This window comes from Castor canadensis, chromosome 14 (genome assembly GCF_047511655.1).
Source record: "Castor canadensis chromosome 14, mCasCan1.hap1v2, whole genome shotgun sequence".
NCBI lineage: Eukaryota > Metazoa > Chordata > Mammalia > Rodentia > Castoridae > Castor > Castor canadensis.
Genome location: NC_133399.1, coordinates 27489595 through 27514923, shown reverse-complemented (window position 1 = coordinate 27514923; position 25329 = coordinate 27489595). Strand labels below are relative to the sequence as shown.

Below are 25329 nucleotides of genomic sequence, written 5' to 3'. Positions count from 1 at the left end.
AGTCTCCCATCCTACTGTGTTGGAGTCTGACTGTGTATTTGAGTTCATTAGTGTATGCTTAACCAAGTTGGGTGAACCAACATTGGACACATATAAGCTATTAATTGTTATTTCCTCTTGGTGTATTGTTTCTTTTATTAGTATGAAGTGACCTTCTTTGTCTCTTTTAATTTAGGTTTGAAGTGCACTTTATCTGATATAAGTATTGCTACTCCAGCCTGTTTGGGGGCACCATTGACTTGGGAGATCATCTTCCACCCTTTCACCCTAAGACAGTGTTTATTTCTGTCAATAAGGTGAGCTTCTTGTAAACAAAAGATTGTTGAGTTTTCCTTTTTAATCCAGTTTGCCAATTGGTGTCTTTTGCTGGGAGAGTTCAGTCCATTAACATTCAGTTAATATTGAGAAGTATGTGGTGATTCATGCCATTTGGTTGTTTTTATTGTTAAGCATTTGTGTGTCTGCAGCTAATTCTGTGCTACTCTCTGATTACATGAATGTTCTTCTTTTGAGGTTTAATATTTCCAGTACTCTTGTGGTTATGTTTGTTTTCGTCTTCTGTATGTAGGATAACTTTCAGAATCTTCTGTATTGGTGACTTGGTGATCATATATTGTTTTGGTTTCTGTTTATTGTGGAAGACTTTTATTCCTCCATCAATTTTGAATATTTTTGATAGTTTTGCAGTGTAGAGTATCCTTAGACTGAAATTTTTTTCTTGCAATACTTTAAATACTTCACTGCATACCCTTCTTTTTTAAGGTTTATGTTGAGAAATCTGCTGTTATTTTGATGAGTTTACCTTTAAATGTTATTTGATTTTTCTCTCTTAAAGCCTTCAGTATTCTTTCCTTGTTCTCTGTGCTAGTTGTTTTACTGATAATGTGCGATGAAGAGGTTCTATTTTGGTCATGTTCATTTGGTGTCCTGTAGAGTTCCTGTACCTAAATGGGCATCTCTTTCTCTAGATTTGGGGAAATTTTGCTATTATTATGTTGAATATATTACCTTTACCTTTGGCTTTCACCATTTCTCATGCCCATGATTCACAGGTTTGGTCTTTGATGAAGTCACTGAGTTTTTGTGTATTCTTTTTGTAGCACTTATGTCTTTTTCTAACAATTCTTCTGTTTTTTTCTTTAATATCTTTTTGTCTTTGAGTCCTGAAATTCTGTCTTCCACTTGTTCTAATATGCTGGAGTAGCTTTAAGCTATATTTTATTTGATTTAAGGATTTTTTTATTTCCAGGATTTCTGTTTGATTGTTTTTTCTGAGATTTTCCATATCTTTGTTAAGCTCCTCTTTCATATCTTGTGCTGTCTTCTTTATTTCATATATCTCTGCTTTTATAATCTCCTTTATTTCATTTTGGAGTTTGTTGAAGTCTTCTTTGAGTTCATTTAGTTGTTTCTGTGTCTTCTCAAGTTTTCTGTGTTTTCTTGACTTCTTTGAGTTGTTTTTGTATGTTCTCTTTAAGCTTCTCTTTAAGCTCTGCCATAATTTCCTCTTTGAGCTCCTTTTTGAGATCCTCTCTGAGCACTTCTTTAAGGGCCTCATTAAGCTCATTGGACATACTTATTGTCATTATACTGGGGTCAGCAACTGGATATCATTTCCATCATTTTCCACTAAATCCTCTGTTGAATTATTGTTAGCCTTTTAGGGACTGTATTCCCATGCCATCTTCTTTTCCACATGTTTCTATTCTGTGCCTTGCTTCTAAGTTATTCATTGGCTATTTGTGGGTTTTCCCCACCTGTTATCCTTCCCTTAACTATGTTGTTTCCTGCTTAGTCTTAGCCAGGTTGATGTGCTATTTTGGTTCCCTGATATGGGTGTATAATTTAGCAATAACAAATTCACAGATTCAATGCCAAGCTAGTTATTTACTTAATATGTACAGAGCCCCTTGGTGATATTATCTATGAATAGTGGTAACTGATTTGATAATGGGTTTTTGGATAGAAATACATACTCAGGAATTTAAAAGATGGCACTAGAGAAGGGGGCAGAAAAGGGGGATGTGGTGAGGGGGGTGAGGTGTGGGGGTTATAGAGTAATAGAACTTTAATGTGTGTTAAGGTATAGTTTGGTTGTTGTGAGGGAGGGTGTTTTGTCAGGAATTGGAGAGGGATAGGACAGATGGGGTAAGGGTATAGTAGACTATTCATTGAGTGATGAGTGTTGAGGTGGTGGGAGCAGTGTAGTGAAATGTAGGGAAAGGCAAAGAGAGAAATGAGGAGAAACAAGGACAGAATGGAAGAAAAGGGCAGAAAAATACTTGGAGAAGAGAAAGGAAAGTGGGGCAAGAGAAGGCTAAGCAGATTGATATTTGGGTATAGAGGAAGAAGGAGATCTGTAACAATGGATTGTAGCACAAAAAGAGATAAAATGAAGAAAAATAAAGATAAGAAAATAATAGTTTAAATTAAAAATAGTAAGTTTAAAAAGGAGGGAAATCAGTCTGCTAAAATCTCTGGATTTATTCCTTTGACTTCAAATCCAGGTGATGGAACTTTGATAGGGAGTTTCTCAGTGTCCCTGTCCCTTCTCAAGTTTGGTATGGTAGACTGTGTGGCAATGGATGTTGCTACTTCTTGTTGTACAACTTTGGGGGTAGTAGGCTCAGGGTGTTTGAGACCATTGCTTCCTTGGTGTGATTGGCTGTCTGATGCAGGCAGGATCTCTGAAGAGGTCTGGCCAGGAAACTGGTTTGTGAACTGTCGCTGGTCCCTTCTGCCCACAGAGCAAATTGCAACTTAGCTCTATGATCACTCACTTTTCAGCTCACTACCAGATTTTCCAAGGTGGTCAAATGTGTTTCTGATTTCACCAGGCAGCCGCTGTGTCACTCTACCACTGCTTTCACTCTGGCATGTCAGTCCCTCCGCCAACAAAATAAGGTAACTCAGCATTTTGCCCACCCATAATCCTGGGATTTAAGCTCAGTGTTCTGCCCCACTCCCACACTGGGAGGTCAGATTCACGTTTTTCCCTACCCCCACCAAGAAGAGGTGAATTATGTTCTCTGTCTATGGCATTCAGTTTTGTTAGTTTTGTTGAGGTGGGGTGCAATCTGCCTGCCAGCTTCACTGGACTATGTGGTCCCCTTGAAGATAAATTATCTGTGTGCTCACCTGTTGGGGTTGTAAATTGACTCTGGCAGAGTTGGGGCCAGTCATGGGGTGCATATATGCTGTGTCTGCATAATGTGGGTTCAGTACATCACAGAATCTAGTTCAATTTTTCCACAGTCCTCTGCTTCTTCCAAGAAAAAGAAAGAAAAAAGGGGGGGTCCTTGAGGTAGACCGGCAAATGTGCTTGTCCCAGCCCATGCTGGACCTTCCCCAGCTGCTATGTTGACTAAAAGCTGTTTTAAGGGTAAGTTGTTGAACTTTATGTGCACCCTATATGTTGGCAGTAATTTGCTTGGCTAAAAAAAAAAATCAGAATTTCTCTTGTCTAGCTACCATGACTCTGAAATATTTTTCTAAAATTGTATGGCTTGAGGTTTCTGCATTCCTCATCTATCTGCCATCTTGGATCCTCATTTTTAAAATAATTTTTTTAATTCAGTAATTCTTCCTTGTTGACAAGAGTGTATATCCATTGGTCTCTGTCATACAATAGATGTTCTCCTCTAATTTCTGGTCATCAGCTTTCTGTCTGACATTCACCTGTTGTGTTTACTCATGTACACCCCCACAGGACCCTGGATTGACCAGGTGTAGCTTGGGAGGAAGGCTCTGTATTATGCATAGCTGCTAGTGTAGAGCCACACAGGTCCTATAATGTAGTAGAAATTTTCAGTGTTTGGGCTGCTCTACTGGGGTTCAGTAGGGCAATTCCAGGAATGTGAGGTAGAAATTGGAGGTTGGGGCGAGGTCCTGAAGCACAGCTACTGGATGAGAAAGAACTGTGCAACTCTTGAAGCCTGTGTTTTTCCCTGCTCAGGGAGTCCAATGGCTGCTCTGGCTTTTCCACGGTGTTCACAGTGTTTTTCCCCCACTTTCTCACCTAGCAAGTAGTTCCTGTCACTTGTGTATATACATATACCCCTTGCCAGCTTGCCTGTATGCCCTTCATTGTCTTGGGGCAAGAGCTGAATGCTGAGCTCTAGCCAGCCAACTACTCGCTTCTATGTCCTTCCTATTGATAGAGACCCTGTCACCCAGCAGAGTTATCCCTCAAACCAGTCCACAGTCATGTGTGGGGGTCTTTAATCAGATTGCTAAGGCAAAACTTTTCTCTGGGGTTAGATGTATTTGGATCTGCACACTGGGCTTACCTGGGTGGCACCCTCAGAAGAGGCTTTATAAATAACTATGTAAAAAACTGTGTACCTTTGTCATAAAATAAAATAAGGTACATTCCACTGGTTCTTAATTTCATTTAATTTGAATAATTTTTACAGGAAAAAGATATTTATTCCTCTCCATGTCATCCTAAGAGTGTTCTGAAGTCAAGGTGCAGTGGAACAAGCATTTAATTCTAGCTATGGGAGGCAGAGATTGGGAAGATTGCAGTTGGAGGCCAGCCAGGGCAAAAACTTCACAAGACCCAGTCTCAACCAATGTCTGAGCACAGTGACATGTGTCTCTTATCCCCAGCCACACAGAGAAACACAAATGGGATGATCATGGAATAGGCTGCCCCAGGCACAAATTAAGACCCTATCTCAAAATTAACTACAGCAAAGAGGTACAATACTGCTTAGAAAAAACAGTATTCTGTATGTTATTGTAACTATAGACATGCTATTTCTAATATTCTTGATTGTATTACATTGTTCAGGTGAATGTCTCTAAAGTAGGAGTGCATAGAAGGAGGTAGAGGGCAAAAAAGCTAAGAATAAAGAATTCTAGATTACTAGGTTTGTCACAACTGAGAAATATTGCTGAAGGTGTGTGAAACTCAAGTGAAAACATTTTATTTTGTTTGATTTGGATTTAAAATAATTCCAAGTAATTGCTTCATCTTTGTTCACAGAAGGTATGATTTACCAAATGGCCCTAAGCAACAGATAGCATAATTCAAAACATATGAACACATAAACTTAACTAGTGATGAGTGCCTATTTGTTTACAGTGAATTTTCTTTTTCAAAAGGTGTCCAAACAATATAGAATCACAAAATCTAACACATGTCTCAGAATTCCATCTCATCATGCCATCAGAGGATCCAGAACTGCAGCACATCCTGTTTGGACTGTTCCTGTGCATGTATCTGATCACAATGCTTGGGAACCTTCTCATCATTGTGGCTGTCAGCTCTGACTCCCACCTCCACACCCCCATGTACTTCTTCCTCTCCAACCTGTCCTTGTCTGACATCTGCTTTGTCTCCACCACAGTTTTGAAGATGATTGTGAACATTCAAACTCACAGCAGAGTCATCTCCTATGTGGGCTGCCTGACACAGATGTCCCTTTTTATCCTTTTTGCAGATATGGATTGTATGCTTCTGACTGTGATGGCCTATGACCGGTTTGTGGCCATCTCTCATCCTTTGCACTATATGGTCATTATGCACCCTCAATTGTGTGGATTCTTAGTTTTGGTGTCTTTGTTGGTTAGCATGTTGGGCTGTCAGGTACACATTTTATTTGTGGTACAAATTACATATTTCAAAAATGTGGAAATTTCTAACTTTTATTGTGACCCTTCTCAACTTCTTGATCTTACCTGTTCTGACAGCTTCTCTAACAACATTTTCAAGTATTTGGCTGTTACCATATATGGGTTTTTCCCCATTTCAGGCATATTATTCTCTTATTATAAAATTATTTCCTCCATTCTGAGAATCCCATCAGGTGGAAAATATAAAGCTTTCTCAACCTGTGGGTCTCACCTCTCTGTGGTTTGCTTATTTTATGGAACAGCAATTGGAGTGTACCTTCAGTCATCTGTATCAAACTCCCCTAAAAAGAATTCAGTGGCCTCAGTGATGTATGCTCTGGTCACCCCTATGCTAAATCCTTTCATCTACAGCCTGAGGAACAGGGACATTAAAAGTGCTCTGTGGAAGCTTCAGAGTAGAATAATCTAATCTCATTATCTTATTCTCACTCTTGTTGCAAGATACTTTTAGCTTCTTAACCTTACCATCCTGTATACACCTCTGTGTCCCCAGTCTCTTTTATTACTGAAAGTTTAATCTCATTATTTCTTCCATACTTTCTATGGTTTGGGTGTGTAAGCCAATCTCCTAGACCTCAAAATTCTTCATTCTTGGTCATGTTATTTTTGTGTCTTCAAGGCTTTTATTTCAGTCTGTTTCATGTCAGAATATTGCTTCTTTTAATCTGTCTTTAGTTGAATTCTGTGAGAATTCCTCAAATCACCCAATTTTTTCTTCCTCACAAAACACTGATTCTAAATCAATGCATTCAGGCAGCATCTATAATTTTTTAGCAATGACCCTTACTTCTAGGTAAAATGCTGAACTTGCTTTTATATATTAAAGTTTTACATCTCTTCATCCATTTTCACAGTTCATGTATATTTTCATGTAAAATTACACATAAGATATCTATTTAGGCAATTTATGTCCAGGGATCATGTACAGGTCCTCAAGTTTGGCTTTTATTTGAATCACCTGGGGAGCTTGAAAAACTGATGACTATCCCCTCACCAGAGATTCTGATTTGAATGGACCTAACTAAAGTTTCAAAAGAGCTTCTGAGAGGTTCAGATGTTGTTCTGAAATGGGTCAAGCTCAATTGGAAAGAGAATTGAGCTTATTATGGGAGAAAGTGAGGGGGTTTCCTTCAAATATCTTCCTTTAATTACACTTCTTTAACACCATAGTACTTGTTCTTGTGTTACCTTTTTAGTGATTTTTTCTGCCCCAATTTCACCATTCTATAGTTCTCTTTTGATGCTCCATGGGGACTCTTGAAATCACTACTCTCTTTTCCACCTGTTTTTCTTTAACAAACTTTCATTCATGGTCACTAAACTTCACTTCTAGGAAAAATCAGTATATTTCAGCACTCTTGTCACAGTCTGAAGTCCTTATGCCTTAGAAATCCCCAATTGGCCACTATCTCTGTAGCTACATTGTTTTTCTTTGCCTTTGTGTTATTGTCACCATTCTGTCAATTGTCTATATTCAGTTATCTCTGTTAAAATGATGAACTTGTTTCATTTTTACTGAATACTAAGTGATAAATCACTACATGTGGAGGTAGTGTGTACTGTGAGTTGTCTGCAGTTAATTTTTTCAAAATGTGCCCGAGAAATAAATATTGTTTTAAATATGTTCCTTTGTTCATGTGTCCAACTGAGAGGTCAGTGGTAGTCTCATATTTCCAGTTGTTGTATATCTCTACTGGTGTCTGAGAATTACTGTCAACAATTTAATTGCACATACCTTGAGCTTTTACTTCTCTTATTTTACCCTAAGATTGCAAATGTCCATGTTACCAGCCAAGTAAACTATTTCTTAACCTAAAATGTAGCAAAGACCTTGTATGTGAGACAATAAATTTGCCTTCCGATATCCCATGGTAAACTTCCCCCACAAGTAATGCTTTGATTATTTTTCTTTTATTTGATGTTTTAGAAAACCATAACTATGTATTAATACCTTCTTGAAGTAAGTTTTGAAGAGTCACAGTAACCAACTAAAAGTGGTTGGTAATCTTTCCTTATGATAGGAATTACAGATAATAGAAATGATATGGTGAAAAAGATCATTCACCATGACCAAGTAGGCATCATCCCAGGAATGCAAGGGTGGTTCAACACACAAAAATTAATAAACATAATAAATCACATTAACAGAAGCAAAGACAAAAACTACTTGATCATCTCAAAGGATGCAGAAAAAGCCTTTGATAAGATCCAACATCATTTCATGATAAAAGCTCTAAGAAAACTAGGAATAGAAGGAAAGTACCTCAACATTACAAAAGCAATATACGACAAACCTACAACCAGCATTGTACTTAATGGAGAAAAACTGAAACCATTCACTCTAAAATCAGGAACCAGACAAGGATGCCCACTATCTCCACTCCTACTCAACATAGTACTGGAATTCCTAGCCAGATAAATTAGACAAGAAGAAGGAATAAAAGGAATACAAATAGGTAAAGAAACTGTCAAAATATCCCTATTTGCAGACGATATGATCCTATACCTTAAAGACCCAAAAAACTCTACTCAAAAGCTCCTAGACACCATCAATAGCTATAGCAAGGTATCAGGATATAAAATCAACATAGAAAAAACATTAGCCTTTCTATACCTAATAATGAACAAACTGAGACAGAATATATGAAAACAATTCCATTTACAATAGCCTCAAAAAAAATCAAATACCTAGGTGCAAACCTAACAAAGGATGTGAATGAATTCTATGAGAAAAACTAAACTTCTGAAGAAAGAGAGTGAGGAAGACTATAGAAAGTGGAGAGATCTCCCATGCTCATGGATTGGTAGAATCAACATAGTAAAAATGTCGATACTCCCAAAAGTAATCTACATGTTTAATGCAATTCCCATCAAAATTCCAATGACATTCATTAAACAGATTGAAAAATCTACCATTAAATTTATATGGAAGCATGAGAGACCACGAATACCCAAGGCAATACTCAGTCAAAAGAACAATGCTGGAGGTATCACAATACCTGACTTCAAACTATATTACAAAGCAATAACAATAAAAACAGCATGGCACTGGCACAAAAACAGACATGAAGAGAAGTGGAACAGAATAGAGGACCCAGATATGAAGCCACACAACTATAACCAACTTGTCTTTGACAAAGGTGCTAAAAATATACAATGGAGAAAAGACAACCTCTTCAACAAAAACTGCTGGGAAAACTGGTTAGCAGTCTGCAAAAAACTGAAACTAGATCCATGTATATCACCCTATACCAATACTAGCTCAAAATGGATCAAGGATCTTAATATCAGACCACAAACTCTAAAGTTCATACTGGAAAGAGTAGGAAACACTCTGGAATTAATAGGTATAGGCAAGAGCTTTCTCAATGGAACCCCAGCAGCACAGCAACTAAGGGATAGCATAGATAAATGGGACTTCATAAAACTAAAAAGTTTCTGCTAACAAGAGAAATGGTCTCTAAACTGAAGAGACCACCCACAGAGTGGGATAAAATATTTGCCAGCTACACATCAGACAAAGGACTGATAACCAGAATATATAGGGAACTTAAAAAACTAAATTCTTCCAAAATTAATGAACCAACAAAGAAATGAGCAAGTGAACTAAACAGAACTTTCTCAAAAGAAGAAATTCAAATGACCAAAAAACACATGAAAAAATGCTCACCATCTCTAGCAATAAAGGAAATGCAAATCAAAACCACACTAAGATTCCACCTCACCCCTGTTAGAATAGCCATCATTAGCAACACCACTAACAACAGGTGTTGGTGAGGATGTGGGGAAAAGGGAACCCTCTTACACTGTTGGTGGGAATGTAAACTAGTACAACCACTCTGGAAAAAAATTTGGAGGCTACTTAAAAAGCTAGACATTGATCTACCATTTGATCCAGCAATACCACTCTTGGGGATATACCCAAAAGACTGTGACACAGGTTACTCCAGAGGCACCTGCACACCCATGTTTATTGTGGCACTATTCACAATAGCCAAGTTATGGAAACAGCCAAGATGCCCCACTACTGATGAATGGATTAAGAAAATGTGGTATCTATACACAATGGAATTTTATGCAGCCATGAAGAAGAACGAAATGTTACCATTCATTGATAAATGGATGGAATTGGAGAACATCATTCTGAGTGAGGTTAAGCTGGCCCAAAAGACCAAAAATCATATGTTCTCCCCCATATGTGGACATTAGATCAAGGGCAAGCACAACAATGGGATTGGACTTTGAGCACATGATAAAAGCAAGAGCACACAAGGGAGGTATGAGGATAGGTAAGACACCTAAAAAATTAGCTAACATTTGTTGCCCTTAATGCAGAGAAACTAAAGCAGATACTTTAAAGCAACTGAAGCCAATAGGAAAAGGGGACCAGGAACTAGAGAAAAGGTTAATTCAAGAAGAATTAACTTAGAAGGTAACACACACGCACAGGAAATCAATGTGAGTCAACTCCCTCTATAGCTATCCTCATCTCAACCAGCAAAAACCCTTGGTCCTTCGTGTTATTGCTTATACTCTCTCTACAACAAAATTAGAGATAGGGGCAAAATAGTTTCTGCTGGGTAGCGAGTGGGTAAGGAGGGAAAGGGAGGGGCGGGGGGAGGAGGGAGAAAAGACCCAAACATTGTATGCACATATGAATAAAATAAAAATTTAAAAATTAAATAAAAAAACAAAGGATGTGGGATTGTGGGCGTTGTCACGTGTATAGTGTCTCTTGAATGAGAATTTTGGAAAAAGACAACCACTTTATGAGCCTCTTTTTACTTCTGGTATCTGTCCTCATACAGACAAATGACATTCCTTATTCTATATTCAACTTAATTGGGCATGTATTCAGGTTTCATTATACTATTCAATGACAAAACAATGTCTACTTTTGTCAATCATAAAACTCTTCAGTGAGGTTCTCATACATAAGCGTGGAATGTGTGCACAGGTAATAATTCCCATACAAGCTACTATATCAACTTCAATAAGGATGGGACAAAAGAATATGTTATTAAGGACTTCAATTGTACAAATGCACATATGAAAATCAAAAGGTAATTCATTGTGGAGGAAAAAAGGTATATTGCTGGAGAGCAAAAATGAGAAGCCACTGGGTACATTTGCTGCATTGGAATCCAGAATGACTGTAGCTTATTGTGATGTGGTGTTGAGTCCCTATAGGTGGAAAAGATTTGGTGTTGCTCTTTTTCACTCCAGGTCAGCATAGTTGAGATTGTACAAATTTCCAGGACAAAAAGTAGTAGATATACCCATCTGTCAGTTTTTCTTCAGGAATATTATGTTAAAAGACTGGTGGCCTGATGGGTGGGTGGGGGCATACTGGAAAATAGCCTGATATACCTTATTCTTGAGGAGCTTAGAGTAGCATCTTTTTATAAATTTATTAGCATATAATATTTGTACAAGGGGATTCATTGTGTTATTTACATATGTGCTTACAATAAACCTTAGTTAGATTTACCCCCTTCATCATTCTCCCACTTCCCTTCTCCCCCTTCTTAGAACAATTTCAACAGGCTTCATTCTTTTTTTATATATGAATACAAAATGCACCCATCATATTCACCCTTTTCTTATGCCCACCCACCTCCCTTTGATATCCACCCACAGAAAATACTTTCTTTCCCTTTATTTCTTAAGTGTATGTTGACAGTCCAAGAGGTTTTCACCTTGGTACTTCAGGTATGCTTATATAGTGCTTTAATCAAATTAAACCCTCATGCTTTACTTGTGACATATCTTGAGAGAAGGATAGGCCTGGCCCTTTGTTGCTCTGTCACCTGTGTGCTTGCACCAACAGAAGGCAACTACCATATGGGAAATATCTGAGAGAGGATCCTATCATCCTTCAAGAACCTCCTACCTATGAGCACATGAGTTACTCTGACAATAATTCCTCTCCAGTCAACCAGTGAGGTGACTGCAACCATGAATTACACCTTGACTGCAGTCTTGTTAAATACCCTGCAATATTTCAATGGAGTACAAAGTCGCCAAGTGATAACATAAAGATCAATAGTTTATATCATGTCAACACTTATAAATTTGACAGAAGAATTTTAATTGGGGTTTTCTTTATGTTAGCAAAATGTGTAAAACACCAATGTATAACTATACCACAGAAAGGTAGTATAGAAGGAATATAGAACATTTTCCTCCGATACTTAGATTTGAAATATGAAAGTGGAAACAGTATTAGATTCTTATAACAGAAAACCCTATTCTGCCTTCTTAACATGATTTAAATAACTGATTTGCAAGTATACATTGATATTTAACAATTTTATTGTTCATTTATTCACATGTGCATACATTTTTGGGTCATTTCTCCACCCTGCCCACCTCCCCAACCCTTCCCCCCCTCCCCTCCTCAGTTTCAAGCAGGTCCTGTTGTGCCCTTGTGACTGATTTTGTTGAAGAAAAGACATAACCATAATAAGAAAGACAAAGCGTTTTTGCTAGTTGAGTTAAGGATAACTATACAGAAAGATTCCTACTATTGCTCTCATGTACCCATGTGTTACAACCCATGCTGATTCAACTCTAACTGATCTTTACTTTGGTTCCTGGTCCCCTGCTAGTGATAACCTGTCATTTTAAGGTTTCTGTATTAGTTCCTCTGGAGTGGGGACATCAAATTCTTTCATGTTTTGGGTTTTCTACCTATTCCTATATCTCCCATATGTGCTCTCCCCTTGTCTTGTGATCCAAGTCCAACCACATTGCTGCATTTGCCCTAGATCTAAAGTCCGCATACAAGGGAGAACATACAATTTTTGGTCTTCTGAGCCTGGCTGACCTCACTCAGAATGATGTTTTCCAGTTCCATCCATTTATCTGAAATGATAAGATTTCATTTTTCTTCATGACTGAGTAAAATTCCACTATATAAAAGTACCACATTTTCTTGATCCATTCATCAGTAGTGGGGCATCTTGGTTGTTTTCATAACTTGGTTATTGAGAATAGTGCTGCAATAAACATGGGTGTGCAGGAGACTCTGGAGTAAAAGTGTGTTGTATTCCTTTGGGTATATCTCCAGAAGTGGGATTGCTGGATCATATGGCAGGTCTATGTTTAGATTTTTAAGAAGTGTCCAAATTTTTTTCCAGAGTGGTTGCACCAGCTTGCATTCCCACCAGCAGTGGATTAGGGTTCCTTTTTTCCCACATCCTCACCACCTCACTGTTGGTGGTGGTGTTTTTGATGATGGCTATTCTAAAAGGGGTGAGGTGGAATCTTAGTGTGGTTTTGATTTGCATTTCCTTTATGGCCAGAGATGGTGAGTATTTTTTCATGTGTTTTTTGGCCATTTGATTTCTTCTTTTGAAAAAGTTCTGTTTAGTTCAGTTTCCCTTTTCTTAATTGGTTCATTGATTTTAGGAGAGTTTAGTTTCTTAAATTCCCCATATATTCTGGTTATCAGTCCCTTGTCTGATGTATAGCTGGCAAATATTTTCTCCCACTCTGTGGGTGGTCTTTTTAGTTTACAGACCAACTCTTTTGTTGTGTTTTTTTTGTTGTTATTTTTTTTAAAATAAAAGAATTTTGAATGTTTTCACCACAAAAAAATGGTAAATGTTTGAGTACATAGATATACTTACTTTAAGAACATTACACAATATTAAAAATCAAAACATCACATGATAACTCACAAACATGTACAATTTTTCTGTCTTAGTTTTAAAAAAAAAGAATTGTAATTATATATTATAATTTCTGAAGTCCAGTAGTGACAATGCAGAGTACAGTCAAACTTCCAAATAAGAAGGTGAAACTCTTCATTCTTCACAACCCATTCATTTTTATTTTCTTCAATTTCCATGAATATAAATGGATTATATTCTACAATTTTAAAAAAAGGGATCCAAGAAGGTGATGGAAACAGAGCCGCAGACCTCATGTGCTCCTGACCCAGAGACCCTGCCAAAAAGCTGGAGACATGCCTGACTGAGGTGAAACACCAGGGAGAGCTAAAAACACAGCACTCTGAACACTTAGATCGTGGAAGTCTTCATCATGCCACTATCTAATAAAAGAACAACCAGCCTGCCAAATCCCAGCCCCGTAGGTCTGCAGAGTCACTGCTCCATTATGCCAGCTCTCCACCCATTGGGGTGCACCAGGCCACAACACAGCACCAGACCCATACACGGTGGCATACCTGCCCCTCAGCCACATCAGCCTCCAGCCCCCAAACCCACACCATGCTGGAATACCTGCCCTTGGCCGAGCAACCAGATCCATAACCACTGGGATCCCCATGACCAGTCCACACCAGACCTGAGCCCAGAGCCGGTCACACAGCTTGCAGGGACAGCAGATCCCTCACCCACGCCCACCACCCTTCAGGCCTTGCTGAGCCCCAACTATGTGTGGGATGACAGGACACCCCCTCTTGGACTCTCCCCACCCATCAGGACCTGTTGGGCTCCAGATTCATGTGGAATGACTGGAGCCCCACTCCTCTGGGACAGGCACCAGCCTGGCATGAGATAGCTGCATCCACCAGGCTTCCAGGAACCTCAGCCCTTGGGTGGAGCCAGCCCCAGCTCTACAGACTTCCCAGATAACCACCCCACCAGGACCCCACTTGGGTCGACACTACAGGGCTCCAAGCATGCCTAAAAGACACTCACTGGACTGGACACTAAAGAACTGAAAACAACTAAGCCAACAATCCTACTGTTCCAGAACTGGTAAATTTTTTTCTCCCATATTTAAGTGTTTAGCAGCCTGGTTTGTTGTTTGATCACCCACCATCTCTCCCATTTTTTTATTTCTTCTTTATTTTTTTCCTCTCTTCTCTCTTCCTTTTATCTTTCCATCTCTTTTTTTCATCCTTCTTTCACAATTTTGTTAGTATTAATATTGTAACCAAGCTAATACCAAATTGCACATAGTCCAGGAACAGAAATGGTACCTAGTGGAAATATGGGAAGAAGAAAAAGGAATGGAAACCATTCTGCCACAAAGAATAAAGTAGTACAGGATTTACATTGAAATGAAGAAAACAGACACCCAAACCCAGACTCCAAAAAAACAAAGATAAACTATACCAAGGAATCCAATGAAAAGCACAAGAACACCCTGAAAGAAGAAATTCTACAAGTAATTAATGAGAATTTCATAGAGATGCCATTAGACATTATCAACAAAATGTACAGGAGGCACTCAAGAAATTCCAAGACAACAAAACTCAAGAATATCAGAAAACACAGAAACAAAAAACTGAAATCATAGGAACCCTTAATAAACACCTAAGTGAAACAGAGATCACCATAAGCAGACAGATAAATGAATTAAGGCAAAAATTGACAATATTAAAGAAGAAGTAACCCATGATATGGAAAACCTCAGAAAGAAGAACAAAACAGAAATACAAAACAAAATGAAAGGCCATTTCAGCAGAATAGAACAAACAGAAGACAGAATCTCAGAACTTGAAGATGAAATGACAATTAAAGGAAAAACTGAAGAACTATTAGTTAAACAACTCAAGACTTGTGAAAAGAAAATGCAAGAACTCACTAACCCCATCAGAAGACCAAACCTGAGAATCATGGGCATTGAACAAAGAGAAGAGGTACAAGCAAAAGGAATGAGTACTGTATTCAACAAAATAATAGTATAAAATAACCCAAATATAGAGAAAACTATGCCAATTCAGCTACAAGAAGCCTCCAGAACACCAAACAGACCTGACCAAAATAGAGCTACCCCACAATGTATGATCATTAATACAACAAATACAGAGACTAGAGAAAGAATATTGAAGGCTGTAAGAGAGAAAAAACAAATAACATACAAAGGTAATTCCATCAAAATCACAGCAGATTTCTCAACGGAAACATTAAAAGCAAGAAGAGCATGGTGTGAGATCTTCCAAGCACTGAATGAAAATAACTTCAACCCTAGGATAATTTACCCAGCAAAACTATCATTCAAAATTGATAGAAAAATAAAAGTATTCCATGATAAGCAGAAATTAAAACAATATATGACCACAAAGCCACCACTAAAAAAGATTCTCCAAGGAATTCTGCACACAGATAATGAAAGCAAGCAAAACCATGAAAGGACAGGCAATACCAAACACAGGAGAAGAAAAGCCTAAAAAGTAAAAAGTAACATTGATTCAGCTACACATAATCAAACTCTTAATCAACAAAAACAACTACATGACCGGGATAACCACATACTTTTCAATACTAACACTGAATGTTAATGGACTATATTTCCCCATCAAAGGCACCAACTGGCAAACTGGATTAAAAAGGAAGATCCAACAATCTGCTGCCTACAGGAGACCCACCTTATTGACAGAAATAAGCACTGGCTGAAAGGGAAAGACTGGAAGAAGATTTACCAAGCCAATAGTCCCCGAAAACAGGCAGGAGTAGCAATACTTATCTCAGACAAAGTAGAATTCAAACCTACATTGATCAAATGAGATAAAGAAGGATACTCCATACTAATAAAAGGGGAAATACACCAAAAGGAAATAACAATTGCCAACCTACATGCACCCAACGTCAATGCACACAATTTCATCAAACATATTCTGAAGGACCTAAAAACATATGTGAACTCCAACACAGTGATACTGGGATACCTTAATAATCCCCTATCACCAGTAGATAGGTCAGCCAAACAGAAAAATCTATAAAAAAAAATCCTAGAAATAAATCATACCATAGAGCAAATGGACCTAGCTGATGTCATCCAACTTCTGCAAATACACATTCTTCTCAGCAGCCCATGGAACTTTCTCTAAAATTGATCACATCTTAGGGTGCAAAGCAAGCCTCAGCAAATATAAGAAAATAGAAATAATCCCATGAATTCTATCTGACCACAATGCATTAAAACTAGAAATCAACAACAAAAACAGCAGTAAAAAACATGCAAACAATTGGAAGCTGAGCAACACATTACTTGATGATGAATGGGTCATCGATGAAACAAAAGAGGAAATTAAAAGGTTCCTGGAAGTTAATGAAAATGAAAACATGACATACCTGAACCTATGGGACACAGCAAAGGCTGTCCTAAAAGGAAAGTTTATAGCCGTGAATGCATATATTAAAAGGACAGGAAGATCTCAAATCAATGACCTAATACTACAGCTCAAACTCCTAGAAAAACATGAACAAGCAAATCCCAAAACAAGCAGAGGGAAAGAAATAATTAAAATAAGATCTGAAATCAATAAAATAGAAACAAAAAAAAATACAAAGAATCAATGAAACAAAAAGCTGGTTCTTTGAAAAAATAAATAAGAATGACAGACCCCTTTAGAACACAAGACTAAAATGAGGAGAGAAAAAACCCAAATCAGTAAAATCAGAAATGCAAAAGGGGAGATAAAAACAAACACCATGGAAATCTTGAAGAAATGGACAGATTTCTAGAAACTCACAACCACCCAAAACTGAACCAAGTAGATATTAATCACTTGAATAGAACTATAACACAAAAAGAAATTGAAGCAGCAATCAAGAGTCTCCCAAAAAAGAAAAGTCCAGGACCCAATGGATTCACTGCTGAATTCTATCAGACGTTTAAAGAAGAACTAATACCAACTCTCCTTAAACTGTCTCACGAACTAGAAAGGGAAGGAACACTGCTTAACTCATTCTGTGAATCCAATATTGCTGTCATCCCAAAACCAGACAAAGATACCTCAAAAAGGAGAATTATAGGCCAATTTCCTTAATGAGTATTGGTGCAAAAATCCTTAATAAAATAATGGCAAACTGAATACAACAACACATCACAAAGATCATACACCATGACCAATTGGCTTTATCTCAGGGATGCAGGGATGGTTCATTACAAATCTATAAATGTAATACAGCACATCAATAGAAGCAAAGATAAAAACCACTTGATCATCTCAATAGATGTAGAAAAAGCCTTCAACAAGATCCAACACCACTTCATGATAAAAGCTCTAAGAAAACTAGGACTAGAAGGAATATACTTCAATATTGTAAAGGCCATATATGAAAACTAACAGGCAACATCATACTTAACAGTGAAAAACTGAAACTATTACCCATAAAATCAGGAAAGAGACAAGGGTGCCCACTATCCTCACTTCTATTCAACATAGTACTGGAATTCCTAGTCAGAGCAATTAGGCAAGAAGACGAAATAAAAAGAATACAAATAGGTAAAGAAACTGTCAAAATATCCTATACCTTAAAGACCCAAAAACTCTTAGACACCATAAACAGCTACAGTAAGGTGGCAGTATACAAAATCAACCTACAAAAATCATTAGCTTTTTTATACACCAACAGCAAACAAACTGAGAAGGAATATATGGAAACAATTACATTCACAATAGCCTCAAAAAATCAAATACTTAGGAATAAATTTAACAAAGGATGTGAATGAACTTTACCAGGAGAATTACAAACACCTGAAGAAAGAGATCGAGGATGACTACAGAAGATGGAAAAATCTCCCATGCTCATGGATCTGTAGAATAAACATAGTAAAAATGGCTATACTACCAAAAGCAATCTACATGTTTAATGCAATTCCCATAAAAATACCAATGACTTATATCACAAAGATTGAAAAATCTACTCTAAAGTTCATTTGGAAACACTAGAGACTGCAAATAGCCAAAGCAATACTCAGCAAAAAAAAAAAAAACAATGCTGGAGGTATCACAATACCCGACTTCAAACTATATTACAAAGCAATAGCAATAAAAACAGCACAGTATTGGCATAAAAACAAACATGAAGACCAGTGGAATAGAAGATCCAGATATGAATCCACACAACTATACCCACCTCATTTTTGACAAAGGTGCCAAAAACATATGATGGAGAAAAGACAGCCTCTTCAACAAATGTTGCTAGGAAAAGTGGTTATCCATCTGCAAGAAACTGAAACTAGATCTATGTCTATCACCCTGTACAAGTATCAACTCAAAATAGATCAAGGACCTAAATATCAGACCTCAAACTCTGAAGTTACTACAGGAAGGAGCAGGAAACACTCTGGAACTAATAGTTATAGGCAAGGACTTCCTCAATACAACCCTATCAGCCCAGCAACTAAGAGAAAGGATGGACAAATGGGACTTCATAAAATTAAAAAGCTTCTGCACAACAAAAGAAAAAATCTCTAAACTGAAGAGACCACCCACAGAGTGGGAGAAAATATTTGCCATCTATACATCAGACAAGGGACTGATAACCAGAATATACAGGGAACTTAAGAAACTAAACTCTCCTAAAATCAATGTACCAATTATAAAATGGGCAATTGAACTTAACAGAACTTTCTCAAAAGAAGAAATTCAAATGGCAAAAAAGCACATGAAAAAATGCTCACCATCTCTAGCCATGAAGGAAATGCAAATCAAAACCACACTAAGCTTCCACCTCACCCCTGTTAGAATAGCTATCATCAAAAACACCACTAACAGCATGTGTTGGTTAGGATGTGGGGAAAAAGGAACCCTAATCCACTGCTGGTGGGAATGCAAGCTGGTGCAACCACTCTGGAAAAAAATTTGGAGACGTCTTAAAAATCTAAACATAGACCTGCCATATGATCCAGCAATCCCACTTCTGGGGATATACCCAAAGGAATACAACACAGGTTACTCCAGAGGCACCTTCACACCCATGTTTATTGCAGCTCTATTCACAATAGCCAAGTTATGGAAACAACCAAGGTGCTCCAGTATTGATGAATGGATCAAGAATATGTGGTACTTGTACATAGTGGAATTTTACTCAGCCATGAAGAACAACGAAATCTTATCATTTGCAGGTAAATGGATGGAACTGGAAAACATCATTCTGAGCAGAGTTTAGATCTAGGGCAAATGCAGCAATGTGGTTGGAATGGGACCACATGACAAGGGGAAAACACCTTTGGGTGATATAGAAATAGGCAGAAAACCCAAAACACCTAACACAGAAACCCTAAACCAGCAGAGGTTATCATGAGAAGGGGATCAGTAACCAGGGTAAAGAACAGTTAGAGATGAATCAACATGGGTCATAATACGTGTACACAAAAGCAATGCTAGAAATACTTCTGTATAGCTATCCTCAACTCAACTAGCAAAAATGATTTGTCTTCCATATTAGGCTTGTCTCTTTTCTTCAACAAAAGTAGTGATAAAGGCAGAACAGGACCTGCCTGGACTTGAGAAGGGAAAGGGAGAGAGGGTGGGGGAGGAGGGCAGGGGGGAGAAATGACCCAAACAATGAATGCACATGTGAATAAATAAATATAAATAAAGACTTGAACAGATTTTTTAAAAACTAGAACCAACTATATGCCTCCTACAAGAAACTCACCTCACTGGTAAAGACACAAAGAGACTAAAAGGGATTGGAAGGGAGAGACAAGATATCCCACACAAAAAGAGGACAAATATTGAGCAGGATGAGTTATACTAATTTTGGGGTGGGGGATTTAAAGAAAACTTAAATGAAAGTAAAAAAAGACAAAGAAGATATTATATAATAATAAGATTCAAATAAATTATTTAGAAATTGTGAATACATATACATGAGACTACTCACACAGAAGAGCAAAAATTATTGACTATAAAGGGAGAGGCAGACACCAACACAATAATAATTCAGGACTTCAACACCCCACTTTCATCAATGGACAGATCATCCAGAGACAACATAACACAGTATCTCTAGAGTTAAAATATAATATAACAAGTGGTCCTAATAGATGTCTATAGAAAATGTAATCCAAGAGCTGTAGCATTCACATTTTCTCATCAGCATAGGAAACATTTTTTTCAGAACAGATGGTATGTGAGGCCACAAAAACAAAACCCAAATATTTTCAAAAATAAAATGATTTTTCTTCTCTGACCATGATGGGATGACGTTAGACATATATGAGAGAAACCTTAGAAGTTATACAATTATATGGAAATTAAATAATATGTTCCCAAGCATCCAGATAGAAATACAGTATATAGATATAGATTGGGGCTGGTGGAGTGACTCATGTAGTAGAGTGCCTGCCTAGCAAACATGAGGTCCTGGCAAAAAAAAAGAGCCAATAAATATGGATATAATATATATTAAAATGGTATAATGAAACCCACTAAAAACTATTTTAAAAGGGGGGTATAAAAAAGTAATAAAATGGCTAAATTTCATTAAAGTACATTATATACATGTGTAGAAATGTAACCATGAAACCCCTTTTTATAATTAATTTATGCTAATAAAAATGAAATACCAAGAAAAATAAATTAATTCTTGAAACAAAACAGAGATGCAACATACCAAAGCCAGTGGAATACAGTAAAAAATATTCTTAGTACTATGTTTTGTTATAGCAATGGAGGTCAACATCAAAAAAGTAGATAGATTCCAAATGACCTAAAAATAAAGCTCAAACAATAATAAAAGCAGAAAATCTAGCCCAAAATTAATAGAAGAAAGGAAATAATAGATATCAGAGGAAAACAAACTTAAAAACCCAAAATTGTGGTTATAAAAAAATGCAAAAAATCAATGAAACAAAAAGTTGTTTTGTGAAAAGATAACATTGAAAAATATTTCACTATCTTAAGAATAAAAGAAATACCCAAATGATCAAAATGAATAGTCAGAGATTAAGAGAGGCATCACAACTGATTACTCAAAAATATAAAGAAATATTACCAACTATTATGAACAAATATGAAAACCTAGAAAAAAATGGATTTATTTCTGGAAAATGTAATTTATATTTAAAGAAATAGAAAGCCTAAACACAACAATAATAAACAACCGTACTGAATTAGTAATAAGTGTCTCCCAAAAAAGAAAAGTCCAGGAGATAGATTTCAACCAAAATTTACAGACTTAAAACCAATTTTGGTCAAGTCATTCTAAAATAAAGGGAGGACATGATAACAATCTCATTGTGTAAGACTATCACTATACCAATACTAAAGTCAGACAAGGGAAACAATAATAACAACAATGTAACTTACAGGCAATAACTCCAATGAATCTGATACAAAAATTCTCTACAAAATACTAGCAAAATTAATCCAACAAAATATGCAAAACATTATACACCGTGATCAATTTGCATTTATCCCCGAGGTGCAAGAATGTTACAACATATGCAAATCCATAATGTAGTATGTCACATCAACAGACTACAATAAAAATAATATGATAATCTAATAGAAATATAAAATTATTTGCAGATGACATCATCTTATATATAAGGAATCCTAAATACTCTACAAAAAACCTACTATAACTGATTAAGTGATTCAGCAAAGTAACAATATACAACACCATCTTGCAAAAATCAGCAGTGTTTATGTGTACCAGCAATGAAGTAATTCTCAATAACAATGCCTATAAATGCATTGAATAACTGGGAATAAATTTAACAAATGAAAACTATAAACACTGATGAAAGAAATTGAAGACAAAACATACAGACACACAAATGGAAATGCAACCCATGTTCACAGATTATAATTAATAATGTTGAAATGTCTACAATATCCAAAGTTATAAACAGATTTGATGAAATCCTTATCAAAATATAAATTATATTCTTTGCAGAAATAGGAAACTGTCTCAATCCTCAAATTCACATGGAAACACAAAAGACCTGATGAATAAAAGGAATCCTGAGCAAAAAGAAAAAAGGTGCAGGTACTATACTACTTGATTTCAAAATATACCCTAAGCTATAGGAACTAAACACCATTATACTGATATAAAACAATCACATAGACAAATTAAACAGAAGACAAATTTTGAAATCAACCCACACTGATTTCAAATATTACTTGACTATAAAGTAATATTTGACAAAATCAGCAAGAAAATACATTGGAAAAGTAAATATCTTCAGGAAGTAAAGACTGGAAAACTGCATATCTTTACTCAGAATAAAAAAAACTAGACTCCTATCTCTTTCTACTTAAATAAATTGCAACTCTAGTCACAATAATCAAGATATGGAATAAACCCTAAGTGTTCAGAAATGAAATAATAGATAAGGAAAATGTGATGTATATACAAGATGGAATATTTTTATCCATAAAGAAAGAATGTAATCTTGTCATTGGTAGGAACTGGGGTGGAACCAGAGCACATCATGTTAAGGGAAATGAGTAAAGCTCTTAAAGACAATGATTTCATGCTCTCACTTGCACATAGAAGCTAAGAAAGTTGAACTCATTTAAGTAATCAAGTAGTGGTTACCACCAGTGGGAAATGTGTGCTGGATAGAGACATGGAAAAAGAGATAGAGACATGAGGATGGGGTGTAATTGAATAAGAAGAACAACTTCTGTTTTATAGCACAGTATGGTAAATACTTTGGCAAAATTAATTGCATATTCAAAATAGCTAGTAGAAAAGAATTTTAATGCTATCCACACAAAGAATGATAATTGTACCTGGTGATGGATATTCCAATTGCCCTGATCTGATAATTATGCATAATATATGTTTTGAGATATTGACACTGTACCCTGCTAATATGTAAAATGTTATATGTTGACTGAAATAAAATTTGAAATTTAAGTTTACAAAACTTTTCTAGATCCAAGATGGCAACTAAGGGGAGGAAGCAGACAGCATGAGCTCCATAAATCAAAAATCTTGCTGAGACGCTGAAGCCATTCTTGGCAGGAAAAAACCACCACGAATAAGCAAAACTCTGACACCCCAAACCCCGAGCTCATACAAAGCTTCTCCAGGCCACATTACATGAGAAAACAGGAGGGCTCCCATGCTGCCAGATGTGGGCTCCAAACCTGCTTGGGAGACACAGACCAACCAGTAAGCAAATAAGTGGCACGTGGTACTCCCACAGCCACCCCTGGGATAAACCAGCATAGCCCCTGGACAAACTGACCCCACCTCGCAAAAACAAAACTGAATACTAAACAAGGAACTGAAAAGGACATGCAGTAGAGAAGGTGAGGTGCTTTGAGCTCACCAGAGAAGGGAGGGAGGGGCAAGGAGCTGAACGCCACGTGAAATTTCAGTAAGCAGAACTTGTAAAAGTAGCTGGCTGACAAGCCTCTCCACTGGAGAAGGGGGGAGGAACAGCTTTCCATGCAAACTTTCAGTAAACAAAGCTTGCAAAAGTAGCCAAATGACATTAGTCAGCAGATGAAATGCTACCTGGAATAGGGCAGATAGCAGGTCACAAAGCTTGTCTCTTGACCCAACCACCTGGTGAGACTACAACAGAGCTACTGCTTAAATACCAACACCAGGACTGGATGCTGAAGGAGTAACATGAGAACTACTAAGACTGAAAGTCCATTGTTCCTGAAGCTGGAATTTATTTTTTCTTTTTCTTCTAAGTGTTTGTCTTGTTCACTCTTTGTTAGTCCACCATCTCACCCTGATGATTTCCTTTGTTCTCTTTTTCATTCTTTTCTTTCTTTCTCTATTTTCTCTTTCTTTCTTGTTTTCATTAGTTTTACTTTGCCAAGTTAGCTGATACTAAATTGCACAAAGAACAGGGACAGAAACAGCACCAAGTGGAATGATAGGAAGAAGAAAAAGGGATCGAAACTATATTCCTCCAAAAATAAATTAGTTCAGGATTCACAGGGAAATGAAGAAAATGGATACCCAGTTCCAGAAACCAACAAAACAAAGATAGACTATGCCAAGTAACACAACAAACCCCAAAAGAACACCATGAAAAAAAGCCTGCAAGAAATCAATGAGAATTTCATGGATATGTTACAAGACAAGGTCAACCAAAATGTACAGGAGACACTCAAGAAATTCCAAGACAACAAAAATTAAGAATATGAGTAAACAAAAAAACAAATAAGTGCACTCATAGGAGCCCTAAATAAATACCAAAGTGAAACAGAGAACACCATAAATAGAGAGATAAATGAATTAAGGATGAAAATTTACACTATTAAAGAGGAAATGACCAATGATATGGAAAACCTCAGAAAAAAACAATGAAGCAGAAATACAAAACACAATGGAAGGTCACTCCAGCAGACTAGAGCAAGCAGAAGACAGAATCTCAGAACTTGAAGATGAAATGATAACTAAAGGAAAAACTGAAAAACTATTACTCAAACAACTCACCAACTCCACCAAAAGACCAAACCTGAGAATCATGAGCATTGAAGAAAGAAAAGAGGTGCAAGCAAAAGGAATTCGTAATATATTCAACAAAATAATAATAGAAAATTTCTCAAATATACAGAAAACTATGCCTATTCACATACAGGAAGCTTTCAAGACACCAAACAGACTTGACCAAAATAGAACAATCCCATGACATATTATCATTAAAACAACAAGCACAGAGAATAGAGAAAGAACATTGAAGGCTGTAAGAGAGAAAAACAAATAACATACAAAGGTAAACCCATCAAAATCACAGCAGATTTCTCAACAGAAACTTTAAAAGCAAGAAGAGCATGGGGTGAGGTCTTCCAGGCACTGTATAAAAATAACTTAAACCCTAGGATACTCTACCCAGCAAAACTATCATTCAAAATAGATGGAAAAGTCTTCCATGATAAGCAGAAACTAAAACGATATATGACCACCAAGCCAATACCACAAAAGATTCTTCAAAGGGCCTGCACAAATAAAATGAAGTACTACAAAACCATGAAAGGGCAGGCAATACCAA

General features: G+C 36.8%; 1 protein-coding gene across 1 annotated transcript; it reads left to right on the top strand.

The window, feature by feature from the left end:
• The first annotated feature begins 5221 nt into the window (after positions 1 to 5221).
• LOC109674281 (olfactory receptor 7E178-like) lies at positions 5222 to 6049 on the top strand. Its single transcript, XM_020151280.2, has one exon. The coding sequence runs from the start codon at positions 5222 to 5224 to the stop codon at positions 6047 to 6049; it is 828 nt and encodes a 275-aa protein (XP_020006869.2).
• The last annotated feature ends 19280 nt before the right edge of the window (positions 6050 to 25329 follow it).

What these genes read in the sequence shown, in the direction of transcription:
- LOC109674281 (XM_020151280.2), top strand. Translation starts at nt 5,222, where the DNA reads ATGTATCTGATCACAATGCTTGGGAACCTTCTCATCATTGTGGCTGTC.